The sequence below is a fragment of the Oncorhynchus gorbuscha genome, linkage group LG21, assembly GCF_021184085.1.
Source record: "Oncorhynchus gorbuscha isolate QuinsamMale2020 ecotype Even-year linkage group LG21, OgorEven_v1.0, whole genome shotgun sequence".
In the NCBI taxonomy this organism is placed as follows: Eukaryota; Metazoa; Chordata; class Actinopteri; order Salmoniformes; family Salmonidae; genus Oncorhynchus; species Oncorhynchus gorbuscha.
This window is the reverse complement of record NC_060193.1, coordinates 29,484,501-29,510,681: the sequence shown is the minus strand read 5'-3', so window position 1 is coordinate 29,510,681 and position 26,181 is coordinate 29,484,501. Positions and strand designations below refer to the sequence as shown.

At 42.0% G+C, this 26,181-nt stretch overlaps 1 protein-coding gene across 1 annotated transcript; it reads right to left on the bottom strand.

Annotated features, from left to right (window-relative positions):
• Positions 1 to 12,765: 12,765 nt before the first annotated feature.
• LOC124008544 (CAAX prenyl protease 2-like) lies at positions 12,766 to 24,694 on the bottom strand. The gene is made up of 8 exons (XM_046319899.1): positions 24,353 to 24,694; positions 22,967 to 23,069; positions 17,952 to 18,035; positions 17,798 to 17,876; positions 17,311 to 17,478; positions 16,907 to 16,978; positions 16,705 to 16,767; positions 12,766 to 16,486 (listed from the first exon to the last, which is right to left on the bottom strand). The coding sequence occupies exons 1-8, from the start codon at positions 24,520 to 24,522 to the stop codon at positions 16,257 to 16,259; spliced, it is 969 nt and encodes a 322-aa protein (XP_046175855.1). The 5' UTR covers positions 24,523 to 24,694; the 3' UTR covers positions 12,766 to 16,256.
• Between the last annotated feature and the right edge of the window lie 1,487 nt (positions 24,695 to 26,181).

Below are 26,181 nucleotides of genomic sequence, written 5' to 3'. Positions count from 1 at the left end.
TTAAAAAATCAAATAAAAAGTAACAAGATATTTACATAACAGTAAAGAGAAAATAATTAGTTTATATACATTGTTACTTTTTTCTAAACTCCTAAGTGTTTTTATGTAACTTCAACAGATTTTTGTGAATTTTCCTATTTTGTGCTATGTCTACATATGTCTATATACAGGGGTACCGGTACTTAGTCAATGTGCAGGGTTACAGGTTAGTCGAGGTAATTTGTAAAGTGACTATGCATAGAAAATAAACAGCAAAGTAAAGTGGGGTAGAGGGGGGGTCAATGTAAATAGTCCAGTTGGCCATTTGATTAATTGTTCAGCAGTTTCATGGCATGGGGGTAGAAGCTGTTAAGGAGCCTTTTGGTCTTAGACTTTGCACTCCGGTACTGTCTACGACTTGGGTGACTGGAGCCTGACCATTTTTGGAGCCTCCCTCTGACACCGCCTAGTATATAGATCCTGGTTGTCAGGAAGCTGGGCCCCAGTGATGTACTGAGCCGTATGCATTAGTCTCTGTAGCGCATTACAGTCAGATGCAGAGCAGTTGCCATACCAGGCGGTGATAGAAACAGGTCAGGATGCTGTTCGGCCCTCGTTTTCCAATAGTCCACGATCAGCTCCTTTGTCTTGCTCACATTGAGGAAGAGGTTGTTGTCCTGGCACCACACTGCCAGGTCTTTGACCTCCTCCCTATAGACTGTCTCATCGTTGTCAGTGATCAGGTCTACTACCACTGTTGTGTCATCGGCAAACTTAATGATGGTGTTGGAGTAGTGTTTGGCCACGCAGTTGTGAGTGAACAGGGAGTACAGGAGGGGACTAAGCAGGCCCCCTTGTTGAGGATAAGCGTGGCAGATGTGTTGTTGCCTACCCTTACCACCTGGGGGCAGCCTGTCAGGAAGTCCAGGATCCAGTTGCAGAGGGAGGTGTTAAGACCCCAGGGTCCTTAGCTTGGTTATGAGCTTTAAGGACACTAGTGTTGAACACTGAGCTGTAGTCAGTGAACAACATTCTCACATAGGTGTTCCTTTTGTCAAGGTGGGAAAGGGCAGTGTGGAGTGTGATTGAGATTGCGTCATTTGTGGATCTCGAGGCGGTATGCAAATTGGAGTGGGTCTAGGGTTTCCGGCATGATGGTGTTGATGTGAGCCATGACCAGCCTTTCAAAGCACTTCATGGCTACCGACGTGAGTGCTACAGGGCAGTAATCATTTAGGCAGGTTATCTTGGGCACGCTTTCTTGGGCACAGTGACTATGGTGGTCTGTTTGAAACATGTAGGTATTACAGACTCGGTCATGGAGAGGTTGAAAATGTCAGTGAAGACACTTGCCAGTTGGTCCGTGCATGCTTTGAGAGCATGTCCTGGTAATCCAATTCCGTATTGAGCGAGTCACTGGTAGTTCCTGATTTAGTTCTTGCTTATAAGCAGGAATCAGGAGGATAGAATTATGGTCCAATTTGCCAAATGGAGGGCGAGGGAGAGCTTTAAGTTTGCCTGCATTAAAGCGCCTCTTCTGGATGAGCATTTTCTTGTTTGCTTTAGGCCTTACACAGCTCACTGAGTGAGGTATTAGTGCCAGCATCGGTTTCTGGTGGGAAATATACAGCTACGAATAATATAGATGAGAACTCTATTGGTAGATCGTGTGGTCTACAGCTTATCATAAGGTATTCTACCACAGGCAAGCAATACCTCGAGACGTCTTCAATATTAGACATTGCGCACCAGCAGTTATTGACAAATAGACACACACTCCCGCCCCTTGTCTTACCAGACATAGCTGCTCTGTCCTGCCGATAGAGGGAGAAGACAGCCAGCTCAATATTATCTCGGTATCGGTGACACATAAGACATTACAGTTTAATGTCCCGTTGGTAAGTCTTAATCATAGATCGTCCAGTTTGATTTCCAATGATTGCACGTTGGCCAATAATACCGACGGTATTGGTGGTTTACCTACTCCTCTGCAAATTCTTACACGGCACCCCACCCTCCTCCCTCTTCTTGTCTAGCTTCTCTTCACGCTGATGACGGGATTTGGGCCTTCTCTCGACAAAGCAGTATATCCTTCGCGTCGGACTCATTAAAGAAAATATCTTTGTCCAGTTTGAGGTGAGTAATTGATGTTCTGATGTCCAGAAGCTCTTTTCGATCATAAGAGACAGTAGCAGCAACATTATGTACAAAAGTAGTTACAAACAATGCAACAAAAAAAATATTTGCCACAGTTGGTTCGGAGCCTGTAAAATGGCGCCATTATCATACCACTACACATTAATTCGCCGTTACACATCAACTCAGCACCAGGATTAAAAACGATAATTGAATATGTACATCGGGATCTGTTAACTGAAAAAGTATTTTATGAACAAATGGCAAACAACTAAGGTAGCCTTTTTTTGTTGCAGTTTTATAGCAAATTTCCTGCAATTCTACACATTTAGTCATGGGGTAGGGAGAAATGTGTTGTTTTAAAGCTAATTTCCTACAATACTACACATTTTGCCATGACTTATCTGCGTGAGAGTGACTAATAAAATGAATGAGGGCCCCCTGGAGGTCAGGGCCGCTGGGAGTGTGCCCTGCGTGCCCAGTCGGTAATTCAGCCATGATTACTACAAGTTTAGATGGCTAGCTATACTAACGACACTAATTTAGCAATCTACAATTGTTTTACTCAACGCAGTCTCAACGTCAACAGTGAAGAAGCGATTCCGGGATGCTGGCCTTCTAAGCAGTTGCAAAGAAAAAAACATCTCAGACTGGCCAATAAAAATAAAATATTAAGATGGGCAAAAGAACACAGACACTGGACAGAGGAACTCTGCCTAGAAGGCCCCAGCATCCGGAGTCGCCTCTTCACTGTTGACGTTGAGACTGGTATTTTGCGGGTATTATTTAATGAAGCTGCCAGTTGAGGACTTGTGAGGTGACTGTTTCTCAAACTAGACACTAATGTACTTGTCCTCTTGCTCAGTTGTGCCCCAGGGCCTCCCACTACGCTTTGTATTCTGGTTAGAGCCAGTTTGCACTGTTCTGTGAAGGGAGGAGTACACAGCATTGTATGAGATCTTCAGTTTCTCACATGGAATAGTCTTCATTTCTAATAGCCTTCATTTCTAATAGCCTTCATTTCTAATAGCCTTCATTTCTAATAGCCTTCATTTCTAATAGCCTTCATTTCTAATAGCCTTCATTTCTAATAGCCTTCATTTCTAATAGCCTTCATTTCTCATAGCCTTCATTTCTCAGAACAAGAATAGACTGACGAGTTTCAAAAGGAAGTTCTTTGTTTCTGGCCATTTTGAGCCTGTAATCGAACCCACAAATGCTAATGCCCAGATAGTCAACTAGTCTAAAGAAGGCCAGTTGTATTGCTTCTTTAATCAGGACAACAGTTTTAGCTGTGCTAACAATTTTCTAATGATCAATTAGCCTTTTAAAATGATAAACTTGGATTAGGTAACACAACGTGTCATTGGAACACAGGGGTGATGGTTGCTGATAATGGGCCTCTGTACGCCTATGTAGATATTCCATTTTTTTTTAAATAGCAGTTTCCAGCTACAATAGTCATTTACAACATTAGCGATGTCTATACTGTATTTCTGATCAATTTGATGTTATTTTAATGCACAAAAAATAAGGGCATTTCTAAGTGACCCCAAACTTTTGAACGGTAGTGTGTACAGCAAAACATACATTACATACACACACACACGAAAAGTGCTGGTCCTATGTTTCATGAGTGGAAATAAAAAATCCCAGAAAATGTACATCTGCACAAAATAACTTATTTCTGTTAAATTTTGCTCACAAATGTATTTACATCACTGTTAGTGAGTATTTCTTTTGCCAATATAATCAATCCATCTGACAGGTGTGGCATATCAAGAAGTTGATTAAACAGCATGATCATTACACAGGTGCAGCTTGTGCTGGGGACAATAAAAGGCCACTATAATATATATAATAATAATATATGCCATTTAGCAGACGCTTTTATCCAAAGCGACTTACAGTCATGTGTGCATACATTCTACGTATGGGTGGTCCCGGGGATTGAACCCACTACCCTGGCGTTACAAGCGCCATGCTCTACCAACTGAGCTACAGAGAATTGACCTGTTTAAAGTTATGAATGAGTTTGTGCCAGGTTCTTGCAGCTCTTGTCCATTCTGCTAATTCAAGGCCGCAGGAGAGCTGTTTGTCAAGTTTATAGACACGTTTATAGACTCAGATGTGTGAGTTTGAACTCCATACGAGTGAGTCACTGGCTATATAAGTACTAAGCCATTTCATCTGACTCTGTAGTTTCATTTCAATAATAAAAGGACAGATAATTATGTAATTACATCATAGGGCCAGGAGTTTTTCCTGACTTGACTATAATCCCTAGCAGGAAAAACTCTGGACATTTCAACTTAAACCTAATCATGACACAAGTTCTAAATGGCAGATGCTGAGACAACTGATAACATGGACTAGAATGTCACAAAGAGAATATGTGATGTAAGCATATTATACAATAGAAACAGAGGGAGGAAAGACAGAGTTATTACCTGAGTAGGAATCTGTGTCTTCCTTGATGCATGTCTTAATTCCCTTAACAGCTGTTGCCTCTGAGCCGATAAAAGATGCCAACACTAATGGAATCTCATATCCTCTGCATGAGGGAGAGACAGTGTGTGTGTGTGATAATATTTAATATCCCCTGCATGAGGGCACTGCGGTCAGCCGAATTTGGATTGCGCCTCGGATTAATGAGTCTGATTTTACAGTGAGCCGGTGTTGCCATTGTAATTAGCCAGCAGGTCAGAGACATCCAGTGTGGTGGATATGAGGCTCTATCCTCACACAGCATTATCCCCAGGGAGAGGGAGGCGGGTGTGTGTGTGTGTGTGGGGGGGTGGACTTGAAATGCCCCAACAACAATCCCTCCTCTATTGCCCTATGGACCCTAGAGGCATTTGGCATAGGCTATGGATCATTTGATACAGAGTGGGAAGCCTGTCCACTAGCCTTCCATAGTACAGTAACTACTTGCTCCAGGAAGATAGTTCTAGTTGAAGTCAAAGTTAGACGTCACCCCCCATATTACAAACTATGTGTTGTGATAATTGCGTTGTTTGCTTTACAACCTGTTCATTCACATGCCTTGCGACCGTGATGTATAGGCCTCAAGGCCGAGACAATAATACGACAGTGGCAGAATAAATTCAACCACACCTTTGTTTTATCACAAAAATGGATAGCAACCTCTGTCTGGTGAAGTCCACAACGCATATTGCGGCAGCGTAGCCTAGTGGTTAGAGCGTTGGACTAGTAACCGGAAGGTTGTGAGTTCAAACCCCCGAGCTGACAAGGTACAAATCTGTCGTTCTGCCCCTGAACAGGCAGTTAACCCACTGTTCCCAGGCCGTCATTGAAATGTTCTTAACTGACTTGCCTGGTTAAATAAAGGTAAAAAATAAAAAAAAAAATATTGCATGAAACAGACAGTTGACCTACAGCATAGTCAAGCAAAGTAATGTTTCCGACATTTTCGGAACACTAAACAACTATTGATTTAAAACCACAGAGTGTTACCACAAGTCACAAAGAAAACAGGAGCTGCCTCAACTATTCCAGCACCATTTCAACATCATCAAATCACCTCTGCCCAGTCTAATACAGTCACAACTAAAAGATACCAAAAACAATTTAGTCCAAGCTAAATATGATGTGGCTGTCCAAGCTTCTGATTTCTGTTTGTGTGTGCGTGCAAGAAGAAAAACATGTTGATACTTTAACTATTTTTTGTCAAGGGATGCCAAATGCTCACTGGCTTCTCTTGCATTCAATGCTACAAGTGAGGACAATATTATTAGCATTACATGTAACTCAGTTTTTACCATCCCGTCTTTGGTCTCTATGAGTTTCACATATTGTATCCGAAAATGGTGACATGCAAAATGGTGCTAACCAGAGAAATGTAATTGCTATTTCATTTCCTAATAGGTATAATCCAATATTTGAGTCTCCTGTTGTTCTGAAATCTCAAAGTAATCTGACTTGTATTGAAACTCTGTATGATTTTAAATGCAGAAAAGCTGACATTTTTACATGTTAATATTTGTAGTTTGGTGCAGCACCCCTTATTGTTGGCCCGGTAACGCACATTTTTTATTTAACATTGTTATCAGGAAATATTTAAAAAGCATGGAAATCTGCATATGTGCTGCCACTCCATAAGGGTGAGGATACAAATGATCTTGACAACTATCGCCCCATTTCAAGACTAACTTGTTTAGCTAAGATTCTTGAATCCTTGGTTAATGTACAACTTCGTTCCTTTTTATCTGATACTTGTATTCTTAATATAAACCAATCAGGGTTTAGGCCTGGGCATAGTACTACCACAGCAACCATGCTAGTTGTAAATGATCTTGTCAATGCCTTGTTCATTGACCTGTCAAAGGTGTACTCATCTTGTTTTACTGGAAAAAAATTCAAGAGTAGGCCTGAGATATACAACCCGTTTATGGTTTCAGATTTATCTTAGCAACAGAACTCAGGCCATGGTGATAGATGTTAAATCTGAATTTCTTGAGATTCAAAAAGATATTCCTCAGGGTTTGATTTTGGGTCCATTATTGTTCACTTTGTATATTAATGACATAGGAAACACTTAATATTCATCTCTATGCAGATGAGTTTTGTATTCCTGTGCCACCTCAGTGCAGCAGGCCATTCGTGAACTTCAGCATGAATTTGATTCAGAGATCTTAAATTAGTGTTAAATACAAGTAAAACAATTAGAGAACAACATGCTGTTCTCTAGGTCACAAAATGTTTACCCTGAGGACCTGCATATTTGCGCTATAAATGGAGCCTAAACTGAGCTTGTTTCTCAATACAAGTATCTGGGTGTCTGGATTGACGACAAGTTGTTCTTCACAACGCATATACAAAAATCTGACTAAGAAGCTAAGATCCAAGATAGTTTTTTTATATCTAAATAAATCATGCCCTAGTATTAAAAATAGGAGAAAGATTGTTCAAACAACGCTTCTCCCTGTATTGGATTTTGGTGATATTGTTTACATGCATGCGGCACAACCTCTGTTTTAAAACCCTTGGACACAGTCTACCATTCAGCAATACGTTTTATCACAGGGGACTCATTTTAGGACTCATCTTTGTAGTCTGTACAAAAATGTGGGATGGACCTCTGTCGGCGAGAAGAGAGCTGAATTCTCTTTGATTTATTTACAGAGCAATCTGACAGAAACTCCCTCGATATGTAACATCATTAATTAAGATAAAAATCATAACTTATCAAACCCGTTCACAGGAATGGACAACACTAGAGGTCCCTTCAGTCTCCACAGATTTGGGAAAATCTGCATTTTGTTTTTATGCCCCAAATTTGTAGAATAATCTGCAAAGTTCACTGCATCTTATATGTGCTGGTGCCACTCAGGCAGTTTACATTATAGATTGAGGACCTCTATGTAGTTGAATGTGATTGCTTTTATACATGTTTTATTTTGCTGAATTTTATTGTTTTATACACGTGTATGTTGTTTTAATATTCTGTTTTTATTGTAAGGTGTACAGGGCTCTCTTGTAAAAGAGATTTTAATCTCAATTGCGACTCCCTGTTTTAAATAAAAGGTCAAATTTAAAATAACTTTTATAAAAACAGGTGGCAACAATGTCATACTCGTTTGGACCAGACAAGCCTGGCTTCCCTTGGCATCCAAGAATACAACACCACTCTTCAAATTATGTCCAACTGACCCAGATTGAGATGCATAAATGGGCCATTTTTGTATTGCGTAAACAATAACAGTTATTGTGTGATGGCGGAGATGCAATGTTGTGTTCCAAACAAAACATCGTGGAGGACTCTTCGAGTCATGAAAGTGCATTGATATTACATAGGAACTGTGCACACTTTGAAGAGGTGTGTGGCCACTTGCAGACACCACGTATTCCTCTCACTCAAACCCTTGTAATGTCTGTGTCTTATGTTGCACACTACACCACATTTTCCATATTACTGAATGTGTCCAGAGTGTTTTCAGATTTCGTTATCAACAAATGCGGAGAAAAGTACAGTAAATGTAAAAGGCACATTACAATCAACAGTGTGATGTTCAAATTCAGTCTTGTGTCAGGTGAACTGTTGCGTCCTCAAATGTAGGTTTAATAATTTCCCCCTAATCTACAAACTGTTCCCTTTCAATTGCTACCACGGTTATGCATATGCTTTTTCATATTTCTTCTGTAAGATACATTTACATGTAGCTCTATCCATACAGGTCAATTCGCACGAGTTTAAAAGGTTAACTTAACCAATCTGAATTCATTCCTAAACGTAACACTATTTTTTCCCCTATCCCAGGGAACTCCTCTCAAAAACATGTTGGTTTTGTATTTTTAACAATTAGTCCACTGTTGATACAGTACCAAAAATGTTTTGCATGTCAGCAGTCAAGTTGGATGAATTTTGCAATCTCATAATGGTGTGGCCGGTGACACTTTGTTTCTTGAATGTCCAATATCTTGAAAACTTGACTGCTGACATGCAAAACATTTTGGGAATGTATCAACAGAGAACTAATGGAGTAACAAATATAACAAAAAAATATAGTTTTGAGTGGAGTTTCCCTTTAACCCTTGACTTAATAGATGTGAAACAGACCAACACAGAGTTAGGTAACAGTGTCTCAACTTAAAATGTTAAAAACCGACATTTACTTGACTTCACCCATAGACATTTGGAAAAACAGACAAACGTCAAATGTCGAGAGTCAAATTCTTTGTTGACCTGCGCATGGTCATGTCTCCTGGTCTCTCTTTTCAAACAGAGGGCTGACATTTTCCATTGGAAGAGAAAATCGTCCTCCCAGGCACTCATGATGCATAGCATTGACAGTGAGGTTAAACATTCATGTTTAGCGGTAAACAGCTCCAGGTGCCCCTGAGAAGGTGAGAATGCACACACTTTCCATCACACACACACACACACACACACACACACACACACACACACATTACAGTAAGCCCTCGCCCACACTATCTAATGCCATTAACACTCAACATCAAACTCACGCTATACCACAATAAACAAAGTTCAAATGCAGAGACTCCGAGACCATTGAGAGCTTTTGAAGTGACAGGTTGACGCAAAATCTCTAACCCATCTCCGCTAAACAGTATCAGCACAATGACAGCGCCCTACACAGTAAAGCAATGCATATTCGGCAATGGATATTAGGTACACTACAAGATATAACGGGTAATTCACCTATTACAAAACAGCCTATGTGAATGCAGCATAATAAACCACCCCCCCCACAGTGCAGTGCATTTCAAATGCTACTTGCTTGATGAGTGCCTAGCGAATCCTTTGGTTTTATCAATAGCATGCTACCAGTTAGAATAACCGCCGTGGGCGAAGGCCTGGTCTACGTTATTCCAGCCACTCTTCCTATAACCAGTTGCTAATAAATTCAGTTTTTGGACAGAAAACCTGCAGCTGTAGGACTCAAGGCTAACCTGGGCTGGCTCCTCTCTTCCAAGATTGTCAGGAACATTCGGGGATGAAGGGAACTATGAAGCCATCATACCGGTGGCACTTGTGGAAGGGGGGGGGGGTCTTCACGCCGAACGAGCTCGACAGCATCGACGCTGCTGTGCTTGGCGGCGGCCTTGGTGGTTTCATTTCCGATATCCATGGTGGCAGTGGCAAATTAGTTAGTTAGAGCTAAATAGGCTAATAACACGAATGCCTTTTATAGCTAGCTAAGAAGCTAACGAAACGATGTAGTGGTGGGGCGAGGCAGAGTCGAGTGAAGCAGCTTCAACTGTAAGCCTGACCCGTCCTTATAAATCAAATAATACAGGCGGAGGCGTATCTCATTATTCACAGAGCCTACCATAGATGAGCAGTGTTCCCCCCCGCGTTTTATAAAAACCCAAAGGAGTCCTACCAAACCGCCCAGTGGTTTTCCATAACCCCCTACACACAAACAAACTCTGCAGCGCGCTCTTTCCATGGTACCGACACGTTGCAGCTGAGATACAGATTTGGCGCCAACCTGTCACTCATTCACTTGAATTGTTTTGCTATTTTTTAAATAGGGACATAAAACTAAAACGGAGTTGGCACAAGTCTCAACTGAGAGAGTATTTTAACTTTTTGCATTATTTGTTGGTTTGGCAATGCCACTGTCAGCCAGAGAAACATGCTGAGAAGGATTATTACCACAGCAAGCAAGGTTCTTGGAGTCAAACAGACAGGCCTGGATGAGATCTTTAAGGTAAGGCTCACAAAATCATTTTAGACCCAAGTCACCCCCTGTACCTGGACTTTGAATTACTCCCCTCTGGGCGCAGGTATAGGGCACCCCTCAGCAGGAAAAACAGAACGAGACAATCATTTGTGCCAGGTGTGATATCCCTCCTAAATAGCTCGGGCGAATGTTCCCATTGACTCCGTAAGGCCAGCAGGCTAGTCTTTTCTTTGTTTTATTTATTACTATTATTATTTTTATTGGTGCGTAACTGTTATGAAAGTGGTATTGTCAAAAAAAAAATGTATTTAAAAGCCACATGACACTGCAACAAAATTTACCCACGGGGACAATAAAGTCAGTAAGTAAGTAAGTAGAGGGCTAAGGCCCCTTTTGCCCTCTCGTGGAACCGGGCACATCTCCCTCGCTCTTTCTTCTCACTTTCCCCAGTCTGTCTTCAACATTGTCACTAAGCCACGGCCCTCAAAAAAATTGAGGAAGAGAGACATTGCGAAGGAGGGGATCAATAGGCAGGTAGTCTGGGTTGAAGAGGCCACTTTGTTTGGGGGGGGGGGGGGGCAGAATGGAGGGATATGGTTCTGGTAGTCATCAACCCACACTGCCCCTGATCTAAACAATTCAGTCACAAACTGGAGGAACTTCATGAAATTTACTTTCAAAGCTGTATGTTTGAAGAGCCTGTAACACAGGGTAGATTATCGCATTTCCACGGATTACTTTATCTAACCAGGATGACTAGCTTATTCACCATGGGATTTGAAGTACTAGGAACTTGGGTGTTATGAAGGTTATGGGCCAATCTACAGTAATACTTCTCTATGGTTTCTGAGCAACTGAGCTATCACCCTCTGTCTCACTGCAATAATCTGAGAGTACAGTTAAGAGGGGTTAGGATTTAGAGAACAAGAACCACCACATCTGGAAGCTGCAGAAGTAAGGCCCGTAAAATTTAAAAATAACCAGACCCATACAGTGTGAATGATAACCTACAGATGGCATTCCAATGGCTGCCAAGACTCAAATCATTGGTGTAAAAACCTTCAGTATTGATACGTCGTAATTCACGGGGTTATTTCATAGTCGTACCCATATTCTGGTGAGGACGAATCTAAATGACAAACAGGCGAACATATCAAGCTTTATTGGAGTAATGCTGGCAACTCCATAATCAGCTCCTTTCATAAGAGACAGTATGTGGAATTGAATGTGACACAGACATCATAAAAATAAATAAAAACATGATGGGAGTCTCATGTAGGCCTACATCCACGCGTATGACACACACTCACTCTACAGCCAGCTAGCTTCGCCTCTAGCGCTAATTCATTTAGATTAAAATTAACATAGAGATCAACGTTGGAGGACGCAGTGCTGATTGCGTCAGAGAGGCTGCTTGCTTGCGCCCACACCGCCCCATTCAGATCCGTTTAAAAACAAACAAAAACATTTTTAAAATGTAGAGACCGAGTAATGTTCGCTCTCCCTTGAGACGTTTTTCCCGATGCCTGATTCACAGCCCTTGAACATGGGCAGCCTTAGAGAAATAGAGTTGTGCAAAGTGTACGACAACAGATAAAGAAATGGGTGAGGCACAGTACGATAAAGGCCACGGGGGACTTGAGTGTGGCGCAGAAACTGCGCAGGTGGAATAACTAGAACACCATCAGAAAACATAAAGAATCCATGCTTGATGGATCCAGACCACAGAAATAAAGATAGGGAATCCTCCTCCCAGCACATATTGGACATATTGTTAAATTCAAAATAACTGTGTGGGGATGACAAAGTAAATAAATCAGCATACCGCACACACCATCACATACACACACACTCTCAGGGGAGCTACTACAGTATAATGGATACTACTTTCAGCAAGCTATAGTTTCAGCCAACAAGGTGTCCTCACATCCCCCTTCTGCAATGGCTGATTACCATGCTCAAAACCTCAGGCCGTCTATGCGTCTACTCATCCCCAGGATGACTATAACAAAGCGACAACAACTTTCCATCGTGTAAAAGTGTCTGCAGCACCACTGAATGGAGCCTGGCCTTGAACTAATGATTCAATCATTTGCTGGGCTGTTCTTGTGATGACACAAGTGTGTTATTAAGTATGCCAGGAACAATATACACATAGATTTTAGTTACACAACTAAAGTATTTGTATAAGGACTGAGAGGAAAGATGTCTTACCTGGTCATTATAAGAAAATCAAGACAAATTAAATTTGATGATCAATACCATATGGACTATAGGTCGAGCTTATATGGTTGGCTAACTTTTAGCACCCAAAAGGACGTTAGGAAATCTGACATCAGAAACAGACTCAATACAATCATTACTCAGTACCTAGAGCACTCAACGACTTGGGACAGATATAGGAATTCAACCATTCAGTCATTGATTTAAGTGAAAAGCACAACATCGGGCACAAAAACACGACAAAACACCCAGAGAGGATTTATAAAATTAGCTAGTTTATTTCTGAATGGCTGAGATTTTTTTTGTTGTTGCAGTGTGCGATTTCTATAAGATCTCATAAAAGATTGTCATCATAAAATCACTGGCCATTCAAGATTGGTAAGTCTCCAAAAAAATAAAATGGCATTGCACACACAAAATACACATGCACATATCAGTACATTCAAGTCCATGTCACCAAAATAGATTTGATTTACAAAATAAAGTCTTCAATAAAAACATCTGAATATTGTTTTTTTTGTGTGTGTGTGTGTTTTTTTTACAACCAGGTCAGAGTCACAGCACGTATTCGACGAGTGAAAAATCCAAGCTTCAAAATCATTCTGTTGTGTGGTTTTACTAAAATAGCAGAGCTACATATTCAGTTACAAAAATATATATATATATATATTCCTGTATCCACTGCTGTATTTCTGCTCTATGCATATACTCTAAGTCACTACTTAAGAGTACTGTTGATACGATTGTTTTGCTAGGACATTTGAGAGAAAAATGAAGAAAAAAAACATATACAACGTGACAATTTTTTCAGCAGGAAAGTGGAGTCAACATTTCTGAAGCCTAGTTATGTCTACCGGATTTCAAGTCAAGTCAATGACAGGAAAAGGAAGTAAAAGCAGTGGTGAGAAGTAGCCTGAAGTGTGAATCCTAAGGCAGGATCCATACAATACGAGTCAGGGACAATCGTCACGAAAAATCTATTTTCCAAAAGGGGACAATGTTGATGATGTGGGAGAATGATAAACAACGGTTGAGCGCAGATGAAACGTGATTGTATTGAAACATCTCTCTACGTGTGCTTCTTCTGACCCTACCGAATACAAATTCAACACAGCTTCGACATTGAGGCGTGAATGTGTGAATTTCGACAACAAAGTAAACCTATCAGCTACCTCAACCTGACAAGCCTGTCTCTGTAGGGGTAAACATCTCTGATTCTGCGTACCGGTGATTGATTGAACTCCCAAAATGGTTTTGTAGGGGCTAGGCCAACGCCTCAGGCCAAAACATTCAAGGGCATCATTTTGGATGTGAGACAGACAGCAAGATAGTTTAGAGTTTGACTCGAAAAAGAAAGGCTAGAGTCTTTGTTTAATTTATCAGAGAGAATGCGCAACAGAGAGACAGGTAGCTATCTAAGTTCTTCGGGTCAAACTCCCCTTTCCTCTCTAGGACTATATCCAACTTCTCTATTGGGACGGGGAGCCGTCTGATGAGAGGAAGAGGAAATAACAGAATAAAAAAATAACTGATTGGTTTTTCAAGTGACGGATGACCACCCATCAGAGTAACTTAATGAACAGATGTGCGAAGGGCCCAGGTTCCTGTGATTCACATTTCTACAGCACAACACCCAGACATGGTACTCTGGCGCTCTCTGGCGTACATTTTAGATCATTACAGCTGGTCTGGATGCATGCACCTTGTAGGTTCATTCAAGAGAATGTATATTAAAACCTTCAACTTGGGGATATATGGCCCATCTGAGGTCGGCTTAAACAAACAATCTACTCAAAATACTGGCTGATCATTATTCTGATGTCAAAACCTCCAAGCACCATAGTATTTAACATTTCATCTCTAAACAACAGAAATGGGCATATCTACTTTTTTATTCACATATATACAGCTATTTCAGATAATTCCCTGATTTTGGTCCTTTTCCATCCACTAAGTTATTGCTGAAGAGCGTAATGTAACTACTTCATAGATTATACAGTACACATGCTGACTGACAACTCCTCGCTGCTGTGGTAGAAAGCTTCACAGATCCATCTTTCTGTCAGTGAATGTTAAGAGCCTTTTGCAAGGGCCTCTTGAAAAATATGGATCCAATTTACACAGTGGAGTCGGTTTACAAAATTATTAGTTAATCCATTTACCTTGACATCACATTTCAATACATTCAGTGTGATGCAATCTTCTAGTTTATAAACCACTCTACACTTCTGGTCTAGTCAACTGGAGTTGTTACATAGTATTGCGCCGGGTTCATAAAAAGGGGAAAAAGTCCAGTAGCGTTCCCCCGTAAAAATCCACAAACCATCAAGCATTTCGCTACACCCGCAGTAACATCTGCTAAATAAGTGTAAAATTTGATTTAAAAAAATAATAAAAGCAACATTTTCACCTAAACCAGCTGTCTATACAGTGAAATGGACTACAATGTTCACAGCCTGGTCAATTAAGTAAAGCATTTTTTTAACTATGCAAAGTTTCAGTTGAGATGAGTGAGTAAGTGGATAAACATTGCGATGTAACACTGTCATAGTCTGTACATTATCTTCTTTTGGAGTATAGCTCGGTGTGCGCGAAGAATGTAAACGCGCCGTCTTGTCTGACATCCGTATTGCACCGTGTAGCAGCATGCTAAGTAGTGGGTAGATAGCATTCAAAACTACATATATATGAAAACACCTGAGTGTTCTAGAGGGTTTGAGTCCCTTGAGGGGGAAACGGTCTGTCATCGCACCCCAGCTTAAGGTTATTCCCCCTTTAAACACTCAAATAAAATTAACATGGATAACCCTGGGTAGAACTGTGTGTGAAGCGAATGGTAGGGGCCCAGAGTTTTTCCTGACCAGGTTCACATGGTCAGGGAAATACTCCTGGCCCAACAAATGAGCAATGGTATTGTTAGCTTAGTGATTATAGGCTTCTGTCTGCATGACTTGGAATGGATATTTGGAATGAGCGTCAACTAGAGTGAATGATTGAACACGGGGCTGGGTAAAAGACTTTGTGATGTCGCCTAACACGAATTGTCTGGCGTCTTAAACAGTTGGATAGAAAGGCTTTGCAGCCAATTCACATATCAGCTTGAGCTAAAAGCTAAAAGCTGAGAGAATCATGGCTAAACTGTCATAGAAGAGGTAATGGGGGGGGAAAAAGTCTGCACGTCCAACCCTTTACAACAGTAACAATCCTGCCCAAACCTCAACATCCCCCACCAATAAAACAAATAAACATTACATTATAGAACATGCAGATGTGTAAATAAATACTCGTATACAGCATCTAGGACCTATGAAAACACTGATGTATTCACCACGAATCTCTAGAGTATTACTACTACAGCGCCTCGCGTCACAGCCAGATAGTGTTCCTTGTTGAGTCTACACTACAGACCACGTAGGCCAGCCTATTGACTGACTGGCTAACTGACTGACTGAAAGCCAATGCGACCTGAACATAAGGAATGGCTATTTAAGTTACCCTGCTCACCCCCCAGCAGCATATATAGTAGAGACAACCCATAGCATTGAGTGTCCATACCTGACATACCCTAAACCCTCACCTCTGCTCACCTTCCCACATGCCACCAGAGAAATCAGACTCAAGCGGGCATGACCGAAGAGCTAAAACACCCCTCGTTCTTGGACCGCTCCTCCTTTCGGCTGGTGGTGGCGACCCGCTCAGTGGATCGGTCCATCTAATACAGAGGGGTGTTTGGTGGGGGTGGGATCAGGAGACGCAGAGGGAACTGGGGACGGAGGCCAGGGTGCAGACGGGGGTGGGAAGGCCGTAGAAGATGGGGTCTGTGAGGGGGAAGAGGAGAAGAAGGAAAAGGAGGACCCCCAGCAAGTAGCAGGACAGGACCGTGAGACGGTGGGGGTGCTCCAGGGCCATGCCAAGGGCAGGGAAGCCCATGTGGTTACAGAACGAGTGGCACAGCACCGGCCCCACCAGGTGACCTGATGACCAGAGGGGAAGGGAATGACAAGACTGCATATAATGCATACAGGTTGGTATTACAGTACACAGTAGTGGCGGATGGGGTGAGTTAGCCCCAAACAATGTGAAGCACCTTGAGACACAGCATTTATGTAGAGCTTTCACCACCTAAAATAAATCATATATTAGGCGTGTGTGTGTTTTCTGTACACCAGAAAGAGAGAAGCTGTAGGCTCACCTGTCCTGATGAATATGAAGGCAGTGTAAGCTCCAAAGACAGCGGTGTAGGAGAACTGGAATACTGCAAAGCAAACAGCACAACAAGCCATTAACTAACCCCTCCTATACAATCTAATGGTGCATGGGAAAATAAAGGCATAACAAACTAGCAGCACATGGAAGTGAAGGTAGAGGAACAATGAATATCGTATGGTCCTTACCTGCAGCGAGAAAGATCCCTGACAGGGTGCCCTGTCTGAAACGCAGCAGCTCGATCACATGATGGAAGTGGGCTGCGAAGAAAACGGTTGATATTTTGCACAAGCAAAATAACCATTATATTTCAAATAGATGAGAAGGGCACATTATCCTATGAGAGTTCAGAATAGTGCAACTCAATTGATTGCATCCAGCAGTTTACAAAACACAGGTTCAATCATATTCCCCTTATAAACGCTCATCTTCACATATGTACACTGCAAATTTAAATGGAGTACATGGCACTGACATATACTTACATAGACACACAGTTTAAGAGCTGTTCTAATTGATTTGCTATTTCTTTCAGTTGGTATCAAGGAAAGATCTAGAAGATCCCCCTGTGCTGTTTTTAGGTGGGACTCACCAACTCCGAAGAAGAGGGGGCAGGTGAAGATGGCAGTGGAAGGACTGGTGCAGGGTACCAGCATGGGCAGCATACAGGCCCTGAACACCAGCTCCTCAGTCAGAGGGGCCACCACCTGGTTCCTCAGCCAGCGCATGTCACTGAGGCACAGAGCCCAGAACCACGGGTCTGTGGAAGGGAGAGAAAGCTTCAGAGATGATGATGATGTACGCGATAATGTGCATGTGAGAGAGATACTGTACATGTCCAGGAAAAATGGATGCACTTAGGGCTGAATCCTACTTTGAGATTGGCACACTTAACTTATAAATCATGCATTGGTGTCAGTGGGAAGTTTGAACACAACTCAAGTTAAGCGTGCAAATCTTAGGTTAAGATTTAGGCCATAATCTAAATTTGACATATAGCAGAAATGAATCATCTCCACTCCAGGATAACACAGTAATATACATATTGGGTGAATAATAATCTCCAGACAGTATCTCACCAAAGGTCACCCGTATCCCATCTATGAAGCCCCAGGGGCAGTCCATAGCCAGCTGGATCAGGGGGCCAACGAATAGCACCTACCAGAGCAAAGGTCAGAGGTCAACTAACGGTCTGACCATAGGCAGAGGTTGATCAAAGCGAGTTTCTATTACCATGGTGAGGAGCAGAGGCAGTATGATGGCTGGGATGAGGCCCTCAAAGCGAATGCCCATCAGAGCCAGCAACGAGGGACCAGGCTGTGGAAGAACAAAAGGAGACATACTGATGGAATTCATGGAATTGTTTTCATGTGTATTAGGGATGTGAACGTTTAAACGTTTTAAACAAAATTGGGATCCTTAACGTTAAGAAAATTCGCAAACCCGAAAAACAGCTTTGATGTTTTTCTTCCCCCGAAAAATTAAAAAGCACAGTGCAGTAAATCCCAAAACCTTATATTCTGTGTTATAGCCTAACTAGACGCTAGGCTATTAAGGCCTGGGGAAAGTTGTGTAATTTAAAGGTAGAAAAGTAAACAGCATTGTGGGTCAATTTCCACAACAACTAACATCTCAGTATCCTAGGCCCTGCTTTACTGAGGTTGAGACATTACAAGCCAAAAGAATTGCAAGATACAGCTTTTGATTCATGATAGGACTAGTGCATGGTTTTGACTCAGTCTGCCTGGTGGCCGACCTGCCTATACTGTGCCCCACTATCTCCGTCCCTCGCTCACTGTGAAAGATGCGAGTGTGTGTTCTCGGAAATACGGCAACTAAATCAGTCGCTTCAGTTTCAAAAATACTGAATTCCTAGTGGAATCTAATATGGACACAAAGAAATGGGAGTCATTGTGCAAGGAGTCGAGGAATCAATTACTTGAGTCGACACTCCACCATTACGTCATCCAAAGTTTAAGACGCCAGTGCATCGGTTAGCGGGCGCCTAAACCAATCCATAAAAGGCATGCAGCCCTAAGAAAAATTATTCAAACGTTAGAAATCTTTTTTTTTAGATGACTTGAATCTGTAGTGACGGAATTGTTGAGTCCTCTCCTTCAGCCTAACATGTATGCATGTAAATGCATATGACAATGATCTACAAGTCAGATAACAACTGTGCCCACAGTGCAGGAGACGCAGCTGCACACTCCAACGAGAAGGCGGCCTACCCTATCCCTGTTCTAATTAGAGGTCGACCGACTGATTTTTCAACGCCAATACAGATTATTGGAGGACCAAAAAAAGCCGATACCGATTAAATCTGACGATTTTATATATACACTGCTCAAAAAAAATAAAGGGAACACTTAAACAACACAATGTAACTCCAAGTCAATCACCCTGTGAAATCAAACTGTCCACTTAGGAAGCAACACTGATTGACAATACATTTCACACGCTGTTGTGAAAATGGAATAGACAACAGGTGGCAATTATAAGCAAATAGCAAGACACCCCCAATAAAGGAGTGGTTCTGCAGGTGGTGACCACAGACCGCTTCTCAGTTCCTATGCTTCCTGGCTGATGTTTTGGTCACTTTTGAATGCTGGCGGTGCTTTCACTCTAGTGGTAGCATGAGACGGAGTCTACAACCCACACAAGTGGCTCAGGTAGTGCACCTCATCCAGGATGGCACATCAATGCGAGCTGTGGCAAGAAGGTTTGCTGTGTCTGTCAGCGTAGTGTCCAGAGCATGGAGGCACTACCAGAAGACAGGCCAGTACATCAGGAGACATGGAGGAGGCCGTAGGAGGGCAACAACCCAGCAGAAGGACCACTACCTCCGCCTTTGTGCAAGGAGGAGCAGGAGGATTACTGCCAGAGCCCTGCAAAATGACCCCCAACAGGCCACAAATGTGCATGTGTCTGCTCAAAACGGTCAGAAACAGACTCCATGAGGGTGGTATGAGGGCACGACGTCCACAGGTGGGGGTTGTGCTTACAGCCCAACACTGTGCAGGACGTTTGGCATTTGCCAGAGAACACCAAGATTGGCAAATTTGCCACTGGCGCCTTGTGCTCTTCACAGATGAAAGCAGGTTCACACTGAGCACGTGACAGACGTGACAGTCTGGAGACGCCGTGGAGAACGTTCTGCTGCATAGCCCTCCATGTGCTCGCCAGAGGTAGCCTGACTGCCATTAGGTACCTGGCCCGCCCGTTCCCCATGGACTGGCCCGCCCGTTCCCCATGGACTGGCCCGCCCGTTCCCCATGGACTGGCCCGCCCGTTCCCCATGGACTGGCCCGCCCGTTCCCCAGACCTGGCCCGCCCGCCCGTTCCCCAGACCTGAATCCAATTGAGCACATCATGTCTCACATGTCTCACTCCATCCACCAACTCCATGTTGCACCACAGACTGTCCAGGAGTTGGCGGATGCTTTAGTCCAGGTCTGGGAGGAGATCCCTCAGGAGATCATCCGCCACCTCATCAGGAGCATGCCCAGGCGTTGTAGGGAGGTCATACAGGCACATGGAGGCCACACACACTACTGAGCCTCATTTTAACTTGTTTTAAGGACATTACATCAACGTTGGATCAGCCTGTAGTGTGGTTTTCCACTTTAATTTTGAGCGTGACTCCAAATCCAGACCTCCATGGGTTGATAAATTTGATTTCCATTGATCATTTTTGTGTGATTTTGTTGTCAGCACATTCCAACTATGTAAAGAAAAAAGTATTTCATAAGAATATTTAATTCATTCAGATCTAGGATGAATACTTGTTCTCCCCAGTGTGTGTGTGTGTGTGTGTGTGTGTGTGTGTGTGTGTGTGTGTGTGTGTGTGTGTGTGTGTGTGTGTGTGTGTGTGTGTGTGTGTGTGTGTGTGTGTGTGTGTGTGTGTGTGTGTGTGTGTGTGTATGTGTATGTGTGTGTGTGTGTGTGTGTATATATAAGTTTGCATACACCTTAGCCAAATACATTTAAACTCAGCTTTTCACAATTCCTGACATTTAATCATAGTAAAATGCCCCGTCTTCGGTCAGTTAGGATCACCACTTTATTTTAAGAACGTGAAATGTCAGAATAATAGTAGAGAGAATGATTTATTTCATCTCATTCCCTGTGGGTCAGAAGTTTACATACACTCAATTAGTATTTGGTAGCATTGCCTTTAAATGGTTTAACTTGGGTCAAACATTTCAGGTAGCCTTCCACAATAAGTTGGGTGAATTTTGTGCCATTCCTCTTGACAGAGCTGATGTAACTGAGCCAGGTTTGTAGGCCTCCTTGCTCGCACACGCTTTTTCAGTTCTGCCCATAAATGTTCTATAGGATTGAGGTCAGGGCTTTGTGATGGCCCCTCAAATACCTTGACTTTGTTGTTCTTAAGCAATTTTGCCACAACTTTTAAAGTAGGCTTGGGGTTATTGTCCATTTGGAAGACCCATTTGTGACCACGCTTTAACAAGCTTTAAAGACCACCAGTCCCTCCTGCAGCAAAGCACCCCCACAACATGATGCTGCCACCCCATGTTTCAAAGTTGGGATGGTATTCTTTGGCTTGCAAGCCTCCCCTTTTCCCTCCAAACATAGCGATGGTCATTATGGCCAAACAGTTCTATTTTTGTTTCATCAGACCAGAGGACATTTCTCCAAAAGTACAATCTTTGTGCCCATGTGCAGTTGCAAACCGTAGTCTGGCTTTTTATGGCGGTTTTGGAACAGTGGCTTCTTCCTTGCCGAGTGGCCTTTTAAGGTTATGTCGATATAGGATTTGTTTTGCTGTGGATACAGATACTTTTGAACCTGTTTCTTCCAGCATCTCCACAAGGTCTTTTGCTGTTGTTCTGAGATTGATTTGCACTTTTCGCACCAAAGTAAGGTCCTCTCTAGGAGACAAAACCTTCAGGTGTTTGGAAATTGCTCCCAAGGATGAACCAGAATTGTGATGGTCTACAATTTATTTTCTGAGGTCTTGGCTGATTTCTTCTATCAGAAGCTTCTAAAGCCATGACGTCATTTTCTGGAATTTTCCAAGCTGTTTAAAAGGCACAGTCAACTTAGTGTATGTAAACTTCTGACCCACTGGAATTGTGATACAGTGAATTAAGTTAAATTATCTGTCCGGAAACAATTGTTGGAAAAATGACTTGTGTCATGCACAAAATAGATGTCCTGACTGACTTGCCAAAACTATAGTATGTTAACAAGAAATTTGTGGAGTGATTGAAAAACAAGTTTTAATGACTCCAAACTAAGTGTGTAAACTTCAACTGTACATACATACATATATACACACACAAAGCTATTGATCACGTGACACCACTCATTCCTATGTAAAGTCTCATTAGCGCATTGAAGCCAAATTAAGTCGGTTGAAATGGCGACTCATGGAGACATAGCATGTGCAGTTTGAGCTACTCCAGGGCCTTTTCTCATTTGGCCAAAAGTCAGTTTCCCTCAGATGTGACCCATAAACCGATAAGTGGTTGAGGAGAGTGTCAATACATTAAGTAGGCAAATGGAAGACGGTCCTCCCCTCATGATAGTCTCCTTTTGGCAAGGAAGTGTTTCCAACCAGAGTCCTTTGCAGAAAAGTTTTGAAATCCGTTTTCTCTAACATTGAATAATTATATTCTACTTATCCTTCTATAAAATGTATTTTACAACTTGCAATTTTATTTTTTATTACATTATACATATTTTGTGATTCCACCCTGTAAACGTTATTTGCCTGATTACACGCGATTGGAGAAGGGCAGTCTCATTTCCAACAAATGTATTTTCGTCCACTTTCCCTCTCCTCCATTCCCTTGACCTTTTTCAAAAGGTCAACAGGTGTATTAGAAGCAATTATTGGTTCTATCATTCCTCCCCCATTATAGTGAAAAGAAAAATTGCAATCTTAGTGTATTTTTTTGGGAGGGGGTTCTGTTTTCTGCAAACAATGCCTGCATTAATACGGTCGGCCCTGAACTTCCATGGACTCAACGAGAAGGGTCGCTCTCCCCTGATTAAAACAGATCAAAGATTTTTTTAACCAAATTCGTAGTCAATGCACTTTGCCTTTGTAGGGCAGTATATCAGTCAGCCTATAGCTGGGCTCCATAAAGCAGCGCACAATTGGCCCTGCGATGTCCGGGTTTGGCCGGGGTATTCCGTCATTGTAAGTAAAAATGTGTTGTTAACTGACTTGCCTAGTTAAATAAAGGTTGCTGAGACAGTGCTGTGCTGTGACTCACCATCACGCCAGTGTACATTTTCCATGCCCACACGAAGACAGGCGACACGGCAGATACGATCAGGACACTCGTGAATCGCCTCTTGATAACGGCCGGGTGGTCTCTGGGGGGCAAGCATGTGATGGACACAAACAGACATGTGTCAAAATTACATTTTGTAAACAAACAAACTCCTCAAGAAGCTAGTACAAGAACACTGTAGTTCAGCAGGAAACAAAATATATGTAGATGAAAAAGGGTGTAAAAGGGTTCTTAGATAACATCTACCAGAAAAAGTCTTAAGATTGGCCTATTAAAAACATGTAAAAACAGAATAAATGTTGAAGTTAAGACCCCCGATAACTAATATCAACATGTATTTAATTTTGCTTAAATGATTTGCATTCGGTAAGTTTAAGAAATATTGCCTAGTGTCTTGTCATTCTGTTCTGTCTTGAAGATATTTCCTAATTTCTCTCCCACATGATAGAAAAAAATACTAGTTGGTAGGTCTAACTATCAATTTTGTTTATGATTTCTTAAGTGATTCAAATGCGTCATTCTGTTACAAAATACGCAACTGAATAAATCTTTAATAGAATGACAGTCACCTAATAGAATGACAGTCACCAACCAGTTGGGTCACCTGCAACTGTCCTCCCTTCCACGGGTGTTAATCCACTTCACTTACTGTAGTATATAACCAAAATAGTTTCTTTTTTAAACACACAGTGTCATTTTATAGCTGACACCCTATTATTTCTGCTGACATCTTTTAATCTTAATTCAGAGTAGATATTTAAGAGTTTTTTTTTATGTGGGTCACAAACTGAGGGAGATTATGTCATTCTGTTACAAAACTTTGCATCTGCACTGTTCTTAAATTAAGTGTTTTTGTAAAATGTTCAGGGGAAATTGTTAAAAGCAGTCCTTCTGCATAGAGTTGTATGGCTTCTTTAAACTTTGGAATCAGTTATTGGTGTTTGGCATGCATTTCAAGGTGAAACATCGGAGTTCGGCCATCGCTCATCCATATATTTGTATGTACATATTTATTCCTTTACACTTGTGTGTATAAAATAGCTGTTGTGAAATTGTTAGATTACTTGTTAGATATTACTGCATGGTCGGAACTAGAAGCACAAGCCTTTCGCTCCACGCGCATTAACGTCTGCTAACCATGTGTATGTGACCAATAACATTTCATTTGAGCCTCAGCGTCATTCTGTTACGATGGAATTTCCCCCAGACTGCTGCACGAAAGTCATGCTAGCTATTTAGTTCCCTAATTTAGCTAGCTACCACCTAACATGCGCCGACAGCCTAGCTTACTACAGCTCCCACATTCCTTTACTGCATTTTCTACGAATCAAGAAAGTAAAGAAATGTAATAAACTCAAGGCTTACCTGGGTAAGTCACTTCTCCATACGTATAAACTCCCGACGTAGGAGCAGGCAAGCAACAAACAGGACAGTACAGACACCCAGCATATTCCGTCTGGAGGTACAAACTCGCCATTGCCACGCCACACTTGGTTTGACATAAGATTTGGCGTTAAATCGTCATCCTCTACCATGGCGAGGAGACAGGGTCAATGGTTGTGTTTAAACGACGAGTTTATGTCGTGGTGTAGTAATTCCTTGAACACTTTAATTCGTGAAAAGATTCATAAAAGCAAGATAAGAAAAATGTCAGTTCTCGATCACATATCCTGGCGGTATAATATAACGTCATCACGTTGCGTCGGCTGCACAACTTCCCATTATCAATGCACTGAGGATCAATCATAGGGTGCGTTCGTAAATTCACTTTGGAGTGCTAGAGAGCGCGCTCTGGGCGTTCGTACATTCAGAGCATTGTCAGATTGTCAGTTCGTAAATTCAGAGCGCACACTGGACGCTCTGGCCGAGGAGTAGGGTTGATCCGAGGGTTCTGATCTCAACGGCAATCAAGCACCCAAGATAACTCCAGACATATATGAGAGAACATCTCCCTCACCCTGACCATTTTGCTCGCCTTGGCAGAGCTGGTTAGGCAGTTTTCATGTTATCCAGAGCGTTGGTGACTGTAATTACGTTTTTTTGCTGACGATTACTGACACAGGCCATATTCAACCGGTGTTGAGCGTTCATAAATTCATCAGTTATTCTGCGCTCTGGTACACTCAGACGAGTGCTCTGAAATCGGAGTAGATAGCCAGAGTGAATTTATGAACGAACCCATCGAGTCCCACAGAGGAATGCTGTGCTCGAATACCCATACTAACAAACGGTATACTACATACTTAATGAGTATTAGTTCATTTTGGTATACTGTAAACGAACGGTATCCTCTTGCAAGCTTGAGGTGGTGATCCGTCATCCACACTGATATGCCTGCCAGACATGCAGAGATGCTTTCAATTGAGCATACCAGCTTCCCCTGTCTACCGGAAGTTGATGCTGTTGCTATGCAACCTCTTGCTAGCTTGTTAGCGTAACAAATTACTAGCAAGACATTTTATGACTGGGTGTGTTAGAAAAAGTGAATTTACGAAGCACCGAGTGTCCATTGAGAACGCACGATGGCTACACCACTTAGCGAAGAATGACTGGAGTAATCAAGTCAATAAACATTGGGTAGTTAATTAGATAGCATATAGTTAATATACTGGCAAGTTTGATGTATTAGTAGTCAACTAACGTTAGGTAGCTAGCTAACACACCTGTACATACTGCTGTAATGATATGCTAGGATGGTTCGCAAGGATAGCATAGCTAACAAATTGTCAGCCAACATAACGTGTAAGGTAACTTATTTGAAAAGTCATTAATTTATTACATTGCTCAACATTTTCTTAACATTTTATCATAATTAATTAATACAATTGAATTCCTCTCTCGTTAGACTTTGGCTGCATATTTTTCCCCATTTTCTTCAAATCTGAAAACGATGTGAAGCCACGCCTTTTCTGAAAAATTGTATTATGGGCCCTAAAAGCACAGAAATAGTGTCCACTGCTTGTGTACTTCATATTTTGGAGAATGAATTATGACATCTGGGAACTTTTGGCATACTAACTATATCCATTCTATGACCAATAAGCATACTATGTACTCAAATTACGTCAGACATAGCACGGTTAGTGCAGTTAGTATGAATATTCGAACACAACTGAGATGTCATAATACCCATAAAACCTAGCTGTCAAACAGGGAAATGGTTCCAAATGTTTTCCACCATTCATGTTTCCGAC